At 35.6% G+C, this 18,248-nt stretch overlaps 1 protein-coding gene across 5 annotated transcripts; it reads right to left on the bottom strand.

Annotated features, from left to right (window-relative positions):
* Positions 1 to 645: 645 nt before the first annotated feature.
* On the bottom strand, positions 646 to 17,558 carry LOC135618249 (uncharacterized). Of its 5 annotated transcripts, none has more exons than XM_065119129.1 (27): positions 17,356 to 17,557; positions 17,153 to 17,268; positions 16,928 to 17,054; positions 16,729 to 16,827; positions 16,573 to 16,641; positions 16,363 to 16,497; positions 16,192 to 16,260; positions 15,701 to 15,756; positions 15,387 to 15,546; positions 14,894 to 15,058; positions 12,973 to 13,057; positions 12,689 to 12,889; positions 12,440 to 12,534; positions 12,276 to 12,318; positions 10,387 to 10,544; positions 8,600 to 8,710; positions 7,177 to 7,245; positions 6,948 to 7,091; positions 6,755 to 6,829; positions 6,503 to 6,679; positions 6,342 to 6,427; positions 5,193 to 5,247; positions 2,788 to 2,913; positions 2,587 to 2,700; positions 1,546 to 1,659; positions 1,260 to 1,424; positions 646 to 1,174 (listed from the first exon to the last, which is right to left on the bottom strand). In XM_065119129.1, exons 1-26 carry the CDS (start codon positions 17,485 to 17,487, stop codon positions 1,359 to 1,361), a joined length of 2,847 nt encoding a protein of 948 aa, XP_064975201.1. In that variant the 5' UTR covers positions 17,488 to 17,557; the 3' UTR covers positions 646 to 1,174; positions 1,260 to 1,358. The 5 variants fall into 5 exon arrangements, with proteins under 5 accessions (XP_064975201.1, XP_064975197.1, XP_064975193.1 ...); XM_065119125.1 differs by having other exon boundaries at positions 646 to 1,087; XM_065119121.1 differs by having other exon boundaries at positions 1,276 to 1,424.
* Positions 17,559 to 18,248: the final 690 nt, after the last annotated feature.

Below are 18,248 nucleotides of genomic sequence, written 5' to 3'. Positions count from 1 at the left end.
CAGTTGCGTATGTTAGAAGTGACTTGTCCTTGCAAAAGGAGAAGGCATGGAAAAAGCTTTTAGTAGGGTTGGATGCTATAGCTCTAGCCAGAGACTTGAACAAAGAAGAAGATCCTCCAGTAGAGATCTAACCTGACAAGTTTTTGTAAGATGTTGATGCAGGGAGGAACATTGGAATATGCTGACAACTAAAGTGTGAATATTTGTACAAGTAGGCCTGATCAAAGCATGCCTGAAAAGCCTGAGCATATATTTGAACTCTTTAGCTCACTTGCTGCAAACACAAAGCACTGGCCTTTGTTACTTGATGCATCGTTAAAGCCAGTCCTTTTGAGCTCACATCAACAAGAAGATCATGTCGTTGCCATATCGATCACCTACCATTCTATCAACCTAATCTTGTTAACTTAGATTCTTTTCATACTAACTTGAGCATCGGAGTGCCCATATCCAAAACGACTAGGAACCGCTGGCTGTGCTTGAGAAAACAAAAGACCAAACTGAGCCCACCTCAAGATTTCATCTCTCTTCCTAATCAAAAAGTCTAAGCTCTTGCTCCGGGCTTAAGCGCAGCACAACTAGAATATGCAACTGTATGACTTCCAGAATATACCATATCCTATTCAAAGCAGCAGAACAAAGTCATCAACAAGCTGATGGTTTTCATTTGCTTTAGCACTAAGGTCAGTATTCCTGGTTACAATGTGAACTTCTGCAACTACAGTCATTTAAATTATAAAGAAAAGGAAATCTTTTCGGGCATGTTCTTCCCCAATATGATCAAGTTCAATTAATGTTTCTTCACATGTCAATCGACAAAAGAAAAGCATGGAACTACATGTACAACTTGATTTTTTGAAATAAACCTGTTATTAGTGAACATGTCCATACTGGCCTTTTTGCTTTATACAGTGAGTGAAGCAATCGTATTTTTTGGGAATCAAATCAAGTATTCTGTACTGCAGGAACTGAATCAGTTGTGAATTAGTAAATGCATCTGTTTCCAAACATTCTGCATTCCAAGTGCATGTCCTTGCGAACATAGAACCTTGCTACAGTTGATTAATGCTGAATGATCTGAAAATTTCTGCAGTTGTGATAATGCGAAAGACATTAGTTAATAAGAAAATGTTGTTCGCAGGTTCCATGCATGTCCTTGGTCATGTCAAACTTCCTATTGTCAGAGGAAAACAAAAAGAAAAAAAGGATATTATGATATTTAAAATCAAGCAAATCAAAGAAAGTTAGAATCCACTAACTTTGATTCTATAGCACCTTTTGGAATTCCTGGGTGCCTGTATATGCAAATGGGTGGAAAAGACCATGTACACTTCACGTTGTTAAATTAGCGATGTTGTCTAGCGGCGTTTCCTTTGGTACAATGAATAACCAACAAAGGCAGACATCAAAATAGTCCAAAAGACCTATGAATCACAAAAACTATATGAGGCTCAACAACTTAACACTAACAAGTCAGTAACTCATACATCAAGTGACGATAATTGAAATTTCCTGAAAGATGATGAACATGAAAAGAAAATTTACCATGTTAATCGTATGCCATCTCTCCAGCCTCCTGATCCTAGAATGTATATCTTCAATTATGGGATCTGTTGGCAAATTTTCTTTGGTTGATGTCTCTGAGTTTAAGCTTCCTGCCTGTACAATGTTATTACACGATAAGATAGCAAATGAAGAACAGATTACGAAACCAGAACACTGAAGCATTTAAAATGCAGGCATAATATAGCGCAATTGGCAATAACAATGTTGAAAAAGTTAGTCACTGAATATTAATAACAATTAAGAACATAAAAATATACAGGTGGATAAGATGCACTCTGCAAGAATCTGCAGCAAGACCAACCTAAATTTCAATGTCAAAAAATGTGTTTTAATCAAGGCTAAACCACTTCTTATTTTGCTAAAATATATCATTTACTATCCAAGGACATCAGCGAAAATAACAGGTTTAGGAATGACAATTATAGGTCATGCACTGAGGCTACTGGCTTAGGAATGACAATCATATGTCATGTATTGAGGCAACTTATTGAAATGTAGTATCGAGTTAATTGATCTTCCACTTAAAACTGTGAATCTAAGTTCTGTTACTTGAATGAGTTAAATGTACTTCATCATAATATAAAGTTTTGTTGTAATTAAAGAATAATATGTTATCCATTACCAGCATGGCATCCAAGTCCATGATGGGACAGACACACTCCAAGTAGGTATGCAGCAAGAAATTAGATCTATATCATGCTCTTTATACTCGGTAGATGTAAGAAGTGACCGACTGAGCCAGTGGCACCAGATGAAGTGCATCTTAAGTGTGAACAACAACAACAAATAGTGGCTGCATCAACTTGTAGAAAAAAACACAGAAAAAGAAAACCAAGTATTATGTAGCACTATATCAGCTTATGGACACATAACTTGATTAATAATTACCATGGCGTTGGAATATAATCAAGTATATGAGCACAATAAATTTGCTTTAGTACTTATACCATTGGCATTGACTACATAAATTTTGAACCATCAGAAACATGAGTTGTTCATAAAAGTTGGATTATAACTTACCTGAGCCTGAATAAATTCCACTAGTTCCTGCAGTCTAGCAGCTTGTTGATTATGGATTCCATTAGAATTCTTCCCAAATGCAGGCAAGCTTTCAAAAATAATTTGGAGATAGCTCTACAATGTAAAGAATGTGTTTTTAGACTTGACTGATAGAGATGTCAGACACAAATATGTGTCAATGAATATAAAATCCAAATGGACCTTTGTTGTGTATGTCCCATCAAGACTGAGAATGAAAGCTGCAGCAGAAACTACTTCTTTGTTTGTTCCTTTAATTTGAAGGAAGGGGCAGGGTGCAGCTTGTAGATGATCAACCTCGATAAGTATCTAATTAGGGCTAAAACAAAGCTGAGATACATGTAGTAAAGTAAACATGTAAAAACGAAAAACAATAACTATCATGCTGTAGAGACTACATATCTAAAATAGGCACTGCAGAGTATGTTTTACATTTAGCACAGGCATTGATGCAAGATTACAAAAATATGAAGATAAACAGGTACACAAGGAATCCATATCCCTAATTAAGATGCTATGATCAGATATTTCCTCAAAAACTTGAAATAATATTTTTTGTTTATGCCTTTGTTGTTTGTCTTTATTAGGGAAACCTATTTAAACCATAGTAAGTTAAAGCCATTATAAATCTTGAAATAATAAAAATTGCCTCAGATGTTTACCCACCCTTCATCTTTTCCATTTCTCCCTCCTAACTTCAATTCACAAGGGTTTATTTATGATCCCTAAACCCCAAATTCAAAACCATTAACCTGTGACCAGATCTCCATCTGCTTCTATTGATGAAGCCACTCAAACTCCCCTCCATCTCCTCCACCTGTCAGGTTGCTCTAACTCCTCTCATCTTGTCCTCCACCTCCTCCACCCTTCTGACCGTCCATTTCCTCCACCTTCACTTTCCCCTTGTACATAGCTAATCTCTTCCTCCCTATCTCCTCTACATCCTCTTCTCCCCTATGATTGACGCTTCTCTTCATCCTTTCATCTCTTCCACCTTCTCTACACTAACTAGACCTCCTCTCCACCCAAATCACCTTCTACCTCCGCTATGGTATTAACTGTTCTAGTCATCTGATGCATCCAGGAAGCTAAAATGGTCATAAAAGGTTATTCTGGAATAGGAATGGGGCTAAGAGAAATACTTTGTTGGTTGATTATTATCATCAACATTTGACTGTCTTATAACTAGTAACTGACTGTTGTTAATTGTTCAATAGACATCATTTCATGTGGAGAACTCACTATTATATATCATGGGCTTTTCCCTTCTATTTTTCATGAGAATGGTTGTATTGGAGGAATATTTTGAACTACATAAGATAAATTGAATTATGTCCTTCAGAATGAATGAATGCAGATTTTTTATATTGGCTGCATCATTTTGGTCCCTCTTTAGGACATTGCTTGATGTTATGAACACAACGTGGAAATGATTTTGGTTGGGATCAAGCAGGCTGCTCTAGATGTGAGAACATTTCATTTGATCTTAAGAGTATTGTACTTGGGAATGGTTATTTTGGACTTGCTTTAACTACAGCAATGAGAAGTTGAATTTCTTTATTATATAAATTTCTAATTTTTTATCTTTATGTTTTTATATTCATTTTGATTTCTGAATTATTTTTCTATCAATCATGCCAATCCCTAGCTGATTATGAAATCAATCTTGTAAACTATGATAAGAGATTATCTTTGATATTAGTAACTAAATGTAAAAGGTGACCCTGACAGGTTTATACTAGACTCAAATGCCTTGTTACTTAAAAAGAACACTTTGGTTGTTGGTTGCAGGATTTGAGGAGCATATCTGAAAGGTAATACATTTCCAACTGGAGTAACCAGTTGAATGGTAGTTTTCAAATTTCCAAGGATGTCCAAAGATCCCTGAAGTATAATTGGTGGTAAGGGCTTTGAACAGCCATTGACATGCATGCGAGGTCATTTTGAAAGGGCGTATAATTGGTGGTAATGGTTGCTGCTGAATAGCCTTCTGAACAAAGTCAAACAATTTAGCAATGAACTAAAATCCCAGACTTCTAGTACAAATTGTTAAGTGATGAGCCTGGATGTAGCTGACCAGGCTCTGATCAAGCTTGGCTTGAACAAATGTTCAAGCATCAGCAGCACCAGTATTAAGTGACATAATATGCCTTGGAAAAGAAAGGAAAAGTCAAAATAGAGAAAGCTACAAATTATAGGCCCAAACAAAATGGCTATAAGGCACAATTGAAAGAGAAGAAGCGTATAGATTTATAACTCAGAACCGGAATGCCATGTGAGGTTATAGAGAGCAAACTCCACACTAGAAATGGCTTATTTAATTCGGGCTAGCAGCTTAACGAGGTTTAGCCCAGCTCATAAATGAACTACCAGTCACAGCTTTAGCTAAATGAGTGGCAGGAATTATCTAGGTAAACAAGAAGTTTTTTGGCATTTTTCTGCTAAAGAGCATTATGCTTTGCCACATTCAATTGCACCAGCATACCATAGGAAAAAACAAAAATCCAAATATGTCATCTTTTAATTTTTTGTGAATCATCAGGTTCAAATCATGATGCAAAAAAAAAAAAAGAAAAAAAACTACTGACCTTTCCATCTTGGTAAATTAGCGCAGAAGCTTCAATATATGCAACAGCTTGATAACTGTGGGAAAAATGAAACAGGGTGTTGAGATATAGGAAAATTTGAAACAAGGATAATAAACTAGTGCAACAAAAAATCTGATACAGTCAAGAAATGCCGACAAACACATGCAAAGAAAGAGAAGGCAGGAAGGAAACAAACTACATATGTGACAAACTACATAAGTAATTTACAACAGAAAGATGCTTAGACTAGAGTTCTTGCCTTCTCATGTGCTTTTCTACGTCACATAGTAAATCCTAATGGCAGATCAGATATTAACATTCTCATACATACAATTGAATGAATTTAGACCAATGGCGTGCCACCAAATGATATACAATCAAGAAAAGAACATAACTAAATATCAAACAGCTAAAAATAATAATTAGGATCTAATTTCAGTTTATGAAAAGTATGATTTGGATATATCTACATATTGAAAATTTCATTGATCTTTGTTGTCTATTCCAGTGTCAACTTATGCCATGAAAGATTCATGCGCAAAGGAAAGGTCCCATGAGTTTTCAGTCAACTTTCCACAGTTTCTGGTGGGGAAGGGACGAAGGGGTGGGTGGGTGAGCAAAAATGTTCTTTGTTAATGTGCAAAGCAAGACAAGTAGGCCAAAGAGATATTTGATTCGAAGTAGGAAAATGATATACAAACACACACTCTTTCACAAGGTTCCAAATACTGGCTGGACTAGTATGTGAAAACGGTAATTACCGGTCCAACCAACTACTGGTATCAAAACATACAGTTCAATATTATTTTATCTAATGATACCAAGTGGTATGGATTAGTATACTGGTACCATCCAGGTCCAATAGGTTATTGAAACTGATATTAGCAATATGAAGACTTTATAGAAGGATGTCATATATATTTTCACTTTTTAAGTGGTAAATTTATATTTTAAGGGGTACATATGGGATTTTGGCACATAGTGTTGATAAAAGAAATAGCATATAGTGTCGAAGTCTTTTTTGACTAGTACGGATATTTTAAAAAAAAAATTGCTACAGATTCTTTTGGTGCAACATAAACTCAACAGGTTACTTGACCAAGTTAAGATAAAAATATTGACTATCAAATCCGACTATAAGCAACTTACCCAAGTTTAAGGAGACCTGCGACAGTTGTAACACTGATATCAAAATCCACTTTTGGTTGTATAATAAAGTTCCCCTCCCTTATAGGCTAAAGAATAAATTGAATTAGGTCAGAGTCCTAGAGTAGAAGACAAATAAGAAATCAAACATGATTGGTGCTCACTTCTCGTATTAACAATGCAAACCTCCCTTCACATATTCTAACACGAATACAATCCCCTTCCATCAGCTGCCCATTTGAATGTATTCCAGGAAGCCTTAAATACACATCAATGAAATTCTGAACAGAGCTGCAAACTTTGCCTGGATCAAGTACTTTCAGTAAATCTTGGTACGCCACCTAATGTATTTTATGGGCACAAGAATAATTAGAATTCATCATTAAGTTTGATGATTAGCAAAAAAGATATCTCACCTGCTTGCTACTTTTAAGTACAAACAATGAGCTTTCAGGAGAGAGTACAGGGTCAAAATCATTTCGAATTTTCAGCTGCATGAAATAAATTTCATCAACACGTCTTTTCCCCTGACTTCCAAATGCAGTGCACAGACTAGAAATGCAGAACGAATATAATCAGTTCGGGTTGAAAAGTTCTGGTTGTACCAACATGTGCATGTACAAGATGTGGTTCAATGTGCTGCTGAAACATTGGAAAAACTGTTGTCATTATATCATTCTGGGATATTGAACAACCAACACGGTTCTTGTCTCTCTGAACTCTTGCGATGAGATGCGAATGAACACCACCAACCTAATATTAGCTCACAAAACACAGTTAAACCAGTTAAATATAACAATAATACAAGGGACATTTGGGTAAAGGTCATAAATCTTACAACAGCAATCCATAAATCGAGTGAGTTCCTTATATCAGGGTGTAATGCATAAACACCCTCAAATATCACCTGCCAAAAAAATTAGAAAATACATCATAAGCATTTTTGTGAGCATTCAAAAAATTACTAAGAAACCACATGCATTCCTACTTGTGCTTTATGTTTCGGTGAGTAAAGCATCACAACCGTACATGGTGAAGAAAGGAAAGACCAAGCATAAATGTTTCCATAATACAATCTGACGGTCGCAACAACAACAGCCGCCTTGAACGAATACGATAGTGACATCCTTAAAAAGAAAAGAATATGAATAGATGGGATAGTCTTTTCATGGCAACGTATTGCATCTTGAAAGCACACAAAAAGATGAGAAATATTCCACTCAAAGCTTTAAACTCCACAACACAAGAATGTGATGATGGTTTTTAGGTCTGATACATACCAACCAACATGGAGACTGTTGCAAGCCAAGATAAAGTCAGTGTTGCAATTGGCACAGCGTGAACCTCGTATAGATACTATGGCAGCACAGTAGTATATGGTTGACACCTATATAGAGTGGATCAAAATCAATGGCCAAGTCCATTGCAAACGTAGAGAGAACAGGATCAGCATTTTTTTTCCATGGAGGCCTTTGGGCAAAAGCATGATTTCAAACACAGTTCAAATAATCGGTTGGACCGGTACGTACCAACCAGTATTTGCCGGTTTGAACTGGTTCCAGCACATGGACCGATCCACTCCCCCTCTTCGCATTAACAATTAGGGCCACAATGTAACCTACTGTTACGAATATGTAACCATTTTCAGCCATCTTGTGGAGTAAAAAGAAGTCATGAAACCAGAAAGGGATTGCTATTGACAGTCTAACATCAGAAACACAAGATAGAAAGAAGAAAAGGATGCTACTGACAGTCCAACTTAAGTCATTCCTTGTTTAAAGTGACTATTTTCTTTAAAACCATAATTAGCCTTAAAATGGCATCTAGAATAATTGAGATAGGCCAAGGAAGAATACCTAGAATTTTTTCTTTTCTCAACGTCACAGCAAAACCAACTACAAACTCAAGCAAATGATTAACTATAAACAAATGAAAAAAGAAGTAAATTATATGGCACATTTTCTCTAATCATCTTAATTTATAGTATACTTCTTAAATTGACTTAATAAATAGTTTATCCAATTAATGGAACATAAGAACCAATGACAAAAAGTGAATATTCATAGACAGAGGCATCACATATTTTTTTCAGCCAATCTAAAAGATTGAAATTATATAGGTATAAATATCAAAAATTCCGTAATTGATTTACTTATTCAATTAATCAATATGATCAATAAGAATAAAGCTTAAGAAATACATATTCAACCATATATAGAAAAGTACAGAACAAAAAAAAAGCTTGTGAAAATGAAGATTACCACGCCAGAATCCTCGGAGACCTGAAGCTCTTTGAATCCATTTCGTCTAGATTTTTCAAAATCGAAGCATGGAACTTTGGCTCTGTGATGCTTTCTTATGTCATCAAAATTCTGCTATGAGTGATGACAAAAATCAAAAGAAATTGAAACTGCCCGAAGGAACAAATACCAACAATAGATTTATACAGACTCATGAGCACTTATGATTAATAACATGTGCATAGTTGGAAGGGGCTTGCTTGAGCCACAAAATACAAGAGTAAACAAAATTATAAAGTATAAACTACTGCAGTATATTAAATTTCCAAGGAATAGAACTTCAAGCTTATAAAATATACTAACAACAAAACATATTAAAAATCTAAGAAATCCTTACAAGTGGTTTCCTTGAATGAGTTACAACTCAGTTTTGTCTAAAGCCCAAGCTATACTTCCTTGTTTAAGAGTGACAATAAGCAGTCTAAACCATTTTTGCTGGTCTGAGCCATCGACAGCAAGTAAACCACGGCTAATATTCCAAGCTTACCGATCAATTTTGGCTAAAGCCTGATCTATACTGCCTGGTTGAAGGGTGAGAACACTAGTCACCATCCTAACAATCTTTTCTACTCTTTTCCGCCATCAATAACCTTTTGACACCATGTGGCTGGAGATTCCAGTGTGTTGATCAAGAACCTCATATAGTCCAATCAGTCCCACAGTGGATTATGAATTTTGAGGTTAAAGAAAGAGGCAAGACATTGCCATGTGGGGTTCACAAATTATAGAAAAGAATCTGCTCATCCATAGGAATGTAGAACAATGTACATCAGTGGATCACATAATCCTACTGCCACTAACTTAAAGGGAAAAAACAAACAAAACAGAATGTCGGACTTCTGTCAATTATTTACACCAATGATGGCCAATATGCATCAATTTCTTCTTTACACAAACCAATCCTTGAGTGCTGCAACACGAATGTGGAATTAAAAAAAAACTTCAAATTGACCTTCCCCACATATACATTGTTTGAGAACAATGTAATTAATTACTAGCAAGGTATACAGTTTCGAATGATACCGTCCGATACGGACAGTATTTTTTATTTATAAATATATATATATATATATATATATATATATATATATATATATATATATATATATATATATATAAGCGACGTCATCTCGTTTTTCTGCAACGTCACCCCACCTGGGGACAAGAGAGGCGACATCATCTCGTGTGGGGGAGAAGGGAGGCGACGTGGTCGAAAAAAAAAATTTTACTTATATATAAATATATATATCTTGAGCGATATACCGAGCCATACCAAGAGAATGTCGAAATTTCGGTATGGTACGATATTTCAATCCTTGATTACTAGAACACATTGAGAACAAGTGTTTGAAAGAATTTAAATAGATTGTTTGGAATTTTGGCCAGAGATCTAATCTCATTGAATAAATCCTATTAATAAGATATTTATATTTAATGCTAGTGAAATCAATAGTCTGTTTACTAGTCTGAGAAGATCGCTAACTCTTTTAAAGATTTCCCTTGAATACAAACAGATTCCCTAGAATTGATCAGTTTAAAAAATTTTAATTAAAATCGTGTCTTTGTACCATCCACCAACAGCAAGAGCTTTACATGTTATAATCATTAGTTCTTAGCATTTCCATAAATATTTATAGTTTTATGCCACTACTCAAAGATGTTAAAAGATAGCCTGATAACAATTTTTTAGTCTATTCAGTTTCTTGCCAAAACATAACAAAAAAGTCAAATCATAAACTACACTGTACCTTTGACAATAAAGATAAATCCAAGGAGCTGAATTCATCGTACTTAAAGTCCTTGACTTGTTCAGACTTGTAGTAGCTCTCCAAGGAGACAACTTCACAGCCAACTATATTAGCCATTTTTTGAGCCAAACTAGTTTTGCCAGATCCACTAGGACCACCTACAAATTAAAACATAAGTCAATCATTATCTGGACATTGAGATTGGGAACAAACTGAAGATTGAACAAAGGATATATGATAAACAATTTCAGAAAAATGGCAAAAACAAGAAAATATGTTCATTTTATGAAATTTCCAATGCATTTATATCATGAACCTGATAAATCAAAAAAAGCAACCAATGCATCATCTTTTTATCATTTTGTTATACAAAGCAGCAAACTAGTAAAACTAACATCAATGAGAGGGCTCAAAAGTAAGCTTCCATAATGGTCAAGTTGCCAGATTTTCAATAGAAAGTCTCTGTCTTCCGTTCATTTAGGGGAGATAAAACCTTAACCCCTGAAACAATCATAGTGCACAAGCAAGATTCATAGTCATGTCCCTTAACCGATCGAAGATAAATTGTCAAAATGAGAATTAATTATAAAAATGGAAAAAGAAAAGCCCAATTTGATTTGCAGATGTTCTGAGAAATGGTAAATAAAATTAGCAAATGTAAAGTAGGCAACAAGATTATATGGAAACACAGATCCAAAAAAATATGATATGCCAGGTTAAACAGCAAATATCATCCATCAAATATAGCTCATGGCATCATGCAGGATTGTCATATTAGGAGAAGCAAATATAAAGACCAAATAGAAAGATCCAACAAAGATGGCTACTAAGGCATTTCTAAGAATGGATCCACACTATTCCATAACAAGAAGACACTACACTGCAATCTTGAAATCTACATTCCTCAACGGGGTGTAGGAAGACCAAATAGAAATATTTAATGTAAAAAACACAGATGGCTGCTAATGAAGTCATAAATATTAGTCAGGGCATCAGATTGGTCCATGGTTACTCATCAGCTTAGCTTCTCAATAAAACATCTGATTTCTGAAAATGGATCCACACTATTCCGTAACAAGAAGACACACTATATTGCAATCTACATCTCTCAACAGGGTGATGTCTGCACAAGCCAGTAGTAGAATACACAATCCTTGGCAGTGCAAGACCACTGCACCACCGTGTCTCATCATCCTGTTAATCCCAAAATAAATCTTTTAAGGAACTTAAAAGAAACTGACCTTTCATATAGCATAAAGTCCTTAAGTATATCAAAACCGCCATGAAACTATCAAGAATATGCATATCTTAGTAACACAATTGATTATGCATAAAAAATATTACATGGCATAATAGGAATGAAATAAAACATGCTATGGAACCAAAAGTTATGAAATATAGCAAAAAGATGGATATCAAAGGAGGCGGAGATGCATCATAAATGAGACCGACAGAGGATGGCAAACTGTCAGACTATTTGCCCCGGCCTGCAATGAGCGAAGACTTGTTCGTGCAGTCTTCCGTCATTTCAGTTGGTTCATGCCTTAGGCAGCACATAAGGGCTTGCATAGAGGTCAAAGTATTTCGAATTTGTTGAATGTTTATCAAAAACATGAAAGCTTAGATTATCAAATGCTACCAAGATATGCAGAACATTAGCACCACAGCTAAGTCAGATTGTCAACTGTGTAACTTGTTAACTTCAAATTATCAAAGTAAAAGTAATTAGATGCTACAAGAAAACAATATGATGAAAAACAAAAAAAGTACATTGTATGCAACAGGTTCAATATATAAGCAACGAACACAATAATAACATGTCCACTTCTGTATGTATTGGTGAATGAAAAGCTAAATTATTGCAAGCTAAAAAAATCTTTAAAAATTACCAATTCCCACAATAACTGGAAACCCATTGTTCTCCAATAATGCCTGAAAGAGAAAACAACAGAACATGAAATCAGATCTTAAAAAGACGTTAAGTAATATAATTTTTAATTTTTTAATAGGTTGATTATGAGATACATTATCTTTACTGTATTATATAACTTGCCTGGATTGCTTGAACTGAAAGGAGCAAACCCCTATCCAAATCATATGAATCAGGCATTGGAGCAAGTTGTAGATTACCCCTGAAAGCAGAAGAATCTGCATTGTTTCATAAGAGAAGCCCATAATTACGAAATACTTCTGTTAGATTTCACAGATTGTCCTCTAAACACAAAAATATAAAGATGAAAGACCTCATACATTAAAACCAGTGTTATGATAATAATGAAAGAACTATGAGTCTGAGAAAGACCTGAGATCAAACGCCATCTTGGTAGCACAGACTCCATATCTGACTTGGTTGGTGATCTGGTCCAAGGTTGCGTCAGATCCTCAAGCTTAGGAAGGATATCAGCAGAAACACGAATCGGTCTGGGCACAGCAATGGCCTTGTCTTGACTTCTAGCTACAAGGTTAGTAGATGCAGGTGGTGGTGTGTTCAGACGTCGTACACCTAACAATAATCAGCAACTGTCAAAACAGAAACTTTCAAAAAGAATTTGTAATGCAGAAATTTGTCAATTGAGGTGATCATACCTTTGCTTTCAAGAATCATTTCCAGATATGATTTAGTTATCCATGGCCCACTGATACCCAGGTGAGAAGCTTCTGATCCAATGACCTAAAGAGTACAAGAAGAAGAATTTAATTTTATGGTTCACTTCTGGAAAAAGAAATAAGAGAAGGTAATTAATTCAACAGGAAATGATAATTTTGAGGTAACCATACTTCATAGAGAAGGGTTGGCAAAATATCACAGGAAGGAAAATAAAAGAAAATCAAATTGCATAACTGTCACTTCAACAAGCAGATGTCCTTCAGTAGCCTCCAGGACATGGGTCCAAACTTAACACTTCCTGATTAGGCACTTAAGTACCTTGCTTTTACATTATTCTTAACAAGGGCAATCAAGGTCTACGAGCACACAATAAATGCAATTACTTAGTTGCACTTATGGTTTTCTTGCCATTACTTTGGAAGAATAAGTGATATGATTAGCCCAATCGTCTAAATGGCTTAAGACAATTTTAGAAAACGAATGGAAAATTACCAATATAACCAATGTAGAAAGTTACCTATCAATTAAGGTTTATGAATGCATAATCAAAGTGATCCGAAACTACAGATCACTATAACGCAGTAGAATCCTTGATTCTTCTTTCTGCATAATTCTAATATCAGAATTTTAGTATGTAATATGTCATGATATCAAACTTCCAGATCTTTGGGTTAGATAAACTGATAAAGAATATACTGCTATGATCATGTTTAAGTGAACCCAGTCAAAACTATCGCAACTCATCTTGTAGACATTTGACAAGGTTGCTTCCTCTTGTACACAATTGGCAATACTATAACATTCACAAAAATCATCAGTATTATTGACGTGTCCCTGATGTATTGGTTTCTCCGTCACACCATCAACATCTTAAGTAAAAGCACATTTCCTCTCATCCCTGCCAAGACTGCTTTATGATCTTTTCCATCCTAATTATCATGGTTTGTACGTCTTGATGAAAAGAACATTAAAGGTAGAAGAGATCACTTCATGTTTGCAGTAACAATGATGATCCCAGATCATAGCTCACAACCTAGTAGTGACAGCTCATCACGTCAAGTGCAAAAATAAAGAGGGGCATAGTCAAGGATTGGTGTGCCAATCAAGATATGTCGCTATGGGTCAAAACATACAGTGCTAGAAAGGTATCGACAAACCACGTGCGAAATCCTAGAGGTGCAAACACATGGCTAACAAAATTTGAACTATGCCAGCTAGCATAGAGGCATGTCGACCAATTTCATGTCATGTCAAATGACAAATAGGTATCAACATAATTGTATGTAACAACAGTCCTTGGGCATAGTTGCTATCAAATAACTGCATATAATGCCTACAGACTTTAGTGCAATTGACCAATTATAAATATAGACTAGAACTTTCTTATGATAACATGATATATCATCAATCAAACACTAGGATTCCAGACTTTTAAACCAGTTGTACAAGCTGCATACTTTACCTGACAATCAAAGAACAAAGGTCTAGTATCCTTTATTGTCGTATCATGTTGGAGATTATTGCTCTTAGGTGTTACAAGAATATTTTCCACTTTAAGAAGCAGTATTCGATTTATATTCATTAAATGCTCATTAGATTACCAAAGTACACAAGATTGTTGTATTTGAGAGTTGAACATATGAAATTAGGCTAGAAATTTTGTATGAGATAAAGCTATCTAGTTTAAAATGACAATCACCAACCCTCAGCAAACTTATTAAGAACTGACAATCAAAATTGCAAATACACCCCAAAAAATTAATATGAGGACAATCTATTTGTTCTTATAAAAAATGGGACATGGAACAAGAATGTTTTAAAAAAAGGATATACCAAAACTTTTAATAGTTCCCTAAAAACTGAAATTGCAAATACTTTGGGGCAATTGGACATCCTTACCTTCCTGCTTGTGCCCTTCAACACCATGAATGTCTCGTTAAGAGTGTCGATAGTCTCTAGAGCAATCAACACTTGACCATTATGGAAAGATGTACATGCACGCTTGTAACTAACTACAACATTGTAGCCCAAAGCAAGCAATCCGCCAAGGGTTGTCCGTCCAACCTGGAACAACAGCTCATGGATAAAAAATACATAATAAAAAGAATAATGATCAGAGGAGATAAACTAATACCATTAACAAGGTCAAACGATTCAGATATTACTACCATAGGTAGCAACGAAGACTTCCCTTTTTAAAAGACAAGGACAGCAATGGATAATTTGTGCAGATGGGATGTATCAAAAGCAACAAGATACTTGCAGTTAATCAAGCATTAGAAGTGCTGATAGTCCAATGTGTGAAGAACAATGACAAGCAAGTAGGGAACAAAATTATACTAAACAACAATAGAGACTATTAATATTTAGTAATATGCTGGACATCACATACCTCAAACTCAGCTTTTGGCCGAATGATGAAGTGTTTGTCAACAATTCGTTGATCACCTAATGACAAATAGTATCTAATGCCACATTGTCGAACTTTTATCCAGTCATTTATTTTTGCCTCTTCAGATGTAAATGGTGGTCGAAGGTACATCTCAATAAAGCTGCATACAAAGAAAAGAAATGAGAGAAATTTTAATTAGGTTATTCAGGTAAGGCTTCATGAACCATGAACCATCGGGGACTTAAGCATTAATTATCAGGCATATGGAATTTCACAGTTAAAGGAAGTTACAAAATAACATATCACACACTCACTTTTCAGTTTCTGCTTCATTTCCAACTATAGAATATGAACTGTTTCCATTAGGAGACTGTAGAAACAACAACAACCTAATTATGAAAATGAACTTTATATGCAATGAAAAACACAAAAAGACTAGAATTGGTATACATCAGTTGTGGAGGCAATCCTTAAAAACTAAAGATTTTAGATTAAGTAGGATTAAGACTGAATATATGAGATGTAATTTTATTTTAAGATCTAAGGATATACCAGATATAGAATTGCACTGGAAGTTCAAGCTAAACGTTTATAGATAAAAGAGGATAGTGCTACTGATTCACTGAAACTTATGATGTGCAACTTTAAATGGATTAGCAAATATCATTTTTGTAATATGCTCCTCTGAAGGTCATCTATCAGATCTTAAATAGTGATCATCCCGCCATAACCAACAAAGTCCAACCGGAACCACTGAAAGTTAAGGCTGAACATCTTGGAATAACTGGCAAGAAAATATACTAACCTCACTTTTGCATTTCAGCTTATAGTAAGGTTCTCTGAATGATGAGACAAAGCTGTTGTTGATTCTAATCTAGAGAACAGCAGCCAATGAGCTAAAATTACTAACATAAGCAAGAGAGATATTGTCATATAAATAAATGTATCCTAAAAACTAAAAACTAGCATAAAAAACCTGTGCATGATGAAGGTCTGGCTCAATATGCTTCCTGAACAGAGGAAATATACTGTCAATCAGGTAGTCCAGAGAACACGAGTCTCCAATGTCATGCCTAACTTTAGACAGTAGGCTGAAATGGACTCCACCAACCTGAGGTCTCAGACGATGCCAGTTAAGAACAGTGAATTCACAGAAGAAAGTACCAAGAAGAATTCCAGCACTTACCACAGCAACCCTGATGTCAAGAAGAGATCGAAGAGATGAATGCAGTGCATATGCACCATCCACGATTACCTGCAAGGAGAGGCTATCAGTGGAACCAAAGCAAAATTAACAAAAAAAATAACAACCAAAACCAAGTGTTGGCAAAATGAGGCTCACTATTCCAGACGAAGAAATCTTCAAGCGCTTCATGCCAATTCGCCTTTTTTCTTGGAAATCGAACAATGGCATCTCAGTATCCTTACCCTTCATCAAATCCTGGGGTCCAATTATCAAACCAATATCTTCAACTCCAATCACAACCCTCGACAATATAAGCGAAGCTAAAGACTAAACCACTCGTAAGAAACAAGAAAACCTGGAGGTTGCGGACGAGGGTATCAAAGTCTATTGAGTCCAAGTCGTTCCCGTCATCAGTTCCATTGCGGTAATTCTCCATGGAGATGACAACACAGCCAAGCACCGATTCCACCTTCTCCGCCAAGCTATGTTCATCAAAGGGACAAAATTATAATAAAGAAACGCCCTTTCCGATTGGTACAGAGCAATTTTCACGAATTTTAGAGAAACCACAACGCATCACCTGGTTTTTCCGGATCCACTGGGGCCGCCGATCCCAACGGTGACAATGCGCCCGTCCTTCTTGTCCCGGAGTTCTTGAACGGCCTTGACCAGAAGATAATACCCATGATCGAAGGACTTCACATATCAATTCCGACGTTAGGAATCCGAAGAATAGCAGTAAAGGTTCAAGAAGAGGAGGGATGAGGGGAATAGATGGATTACCACATGGAGAGGGAGGGACTGGAGAATGGACGAGGAGGAAGGGGTTGGGGAAGGCGGAGAGGCGGAGGCCGATGAAAAGTAGTAGTCCCTGCCTCCCCCTTCCAGCACCCTCTGGACGATCTCGTCTTCCATCGTCGCCAGGGGCAGCGGCGACCGGCGACAAGCAGCTTCCGTGTTCGGCACTTCTTCACCGAACTAATCGGAAAGGAAGTCCAACGAAATAGGGCTGGAAATGGGGCCGGCGATTCGATTCCCATCTTCCAAGAAATTGGGCTTTCGATCACATTTCCGCCGGCCCATTAAAATAATCCACCAAACCATTACAATTGCATTATAATTTCTAATGGACACAAAAAGAATATTTTATTTATATTCACCTCTAACAACATAAATAATCTAAACATTCTCTCACATGCCTTCGACATTATTAGAATCATTAGATCCCTTATGTCATGTTTGTATAATTGAGATCAAAATTTGAAAATGGACTGTTCATTGCATGCAGTTTGTTCCTTCAAGATTTTTTTGTGTTTTCTAACTCATGCTCTTCTAGATGATGAAGAAGTGATTTTATCAATTATAGACAATTATTAGGGCATATTAGAAAGCTTTCTAAGTATTGAAACTCCACATAATGTGACTAGTGAATATCTAAAACTATATTAATATGGATCATAATAATCGTTCTATTTAGATTCTACGCGTTTATTTCTTCGAATATTAAGTAATTATTATTTCCATTGGTATGCTTTCACTGAATTTTAGTTAATGATTATTATGTACCGGTCCATGAGGTAATAATAATAGATACTGAATTTTAGAGATTATGATTAATAGATAATTTTTTTTTAGAAATACAAATAAGGATAAAATGAATTTATGAAAAAAGTACC

This window comes from Musa acuminata, chromosome BXJ1-3, assembly GCF_036884655.1.
Source record: "Musa acuminata AAA Group cultivar baxijiao chromosome BXJ1-3, Cavendish_Baxijiao_AAA, whole genome shotgun sequence".
NCBI lineage: Eukaryota > Viridiplantae > Streptophyta > Magnoliopsida > Zingiberales > Musaceae > Musa > Musa acuminata.
This window is presented reverse-complemented; position numbering and strand designations above follow the sequence as displayed.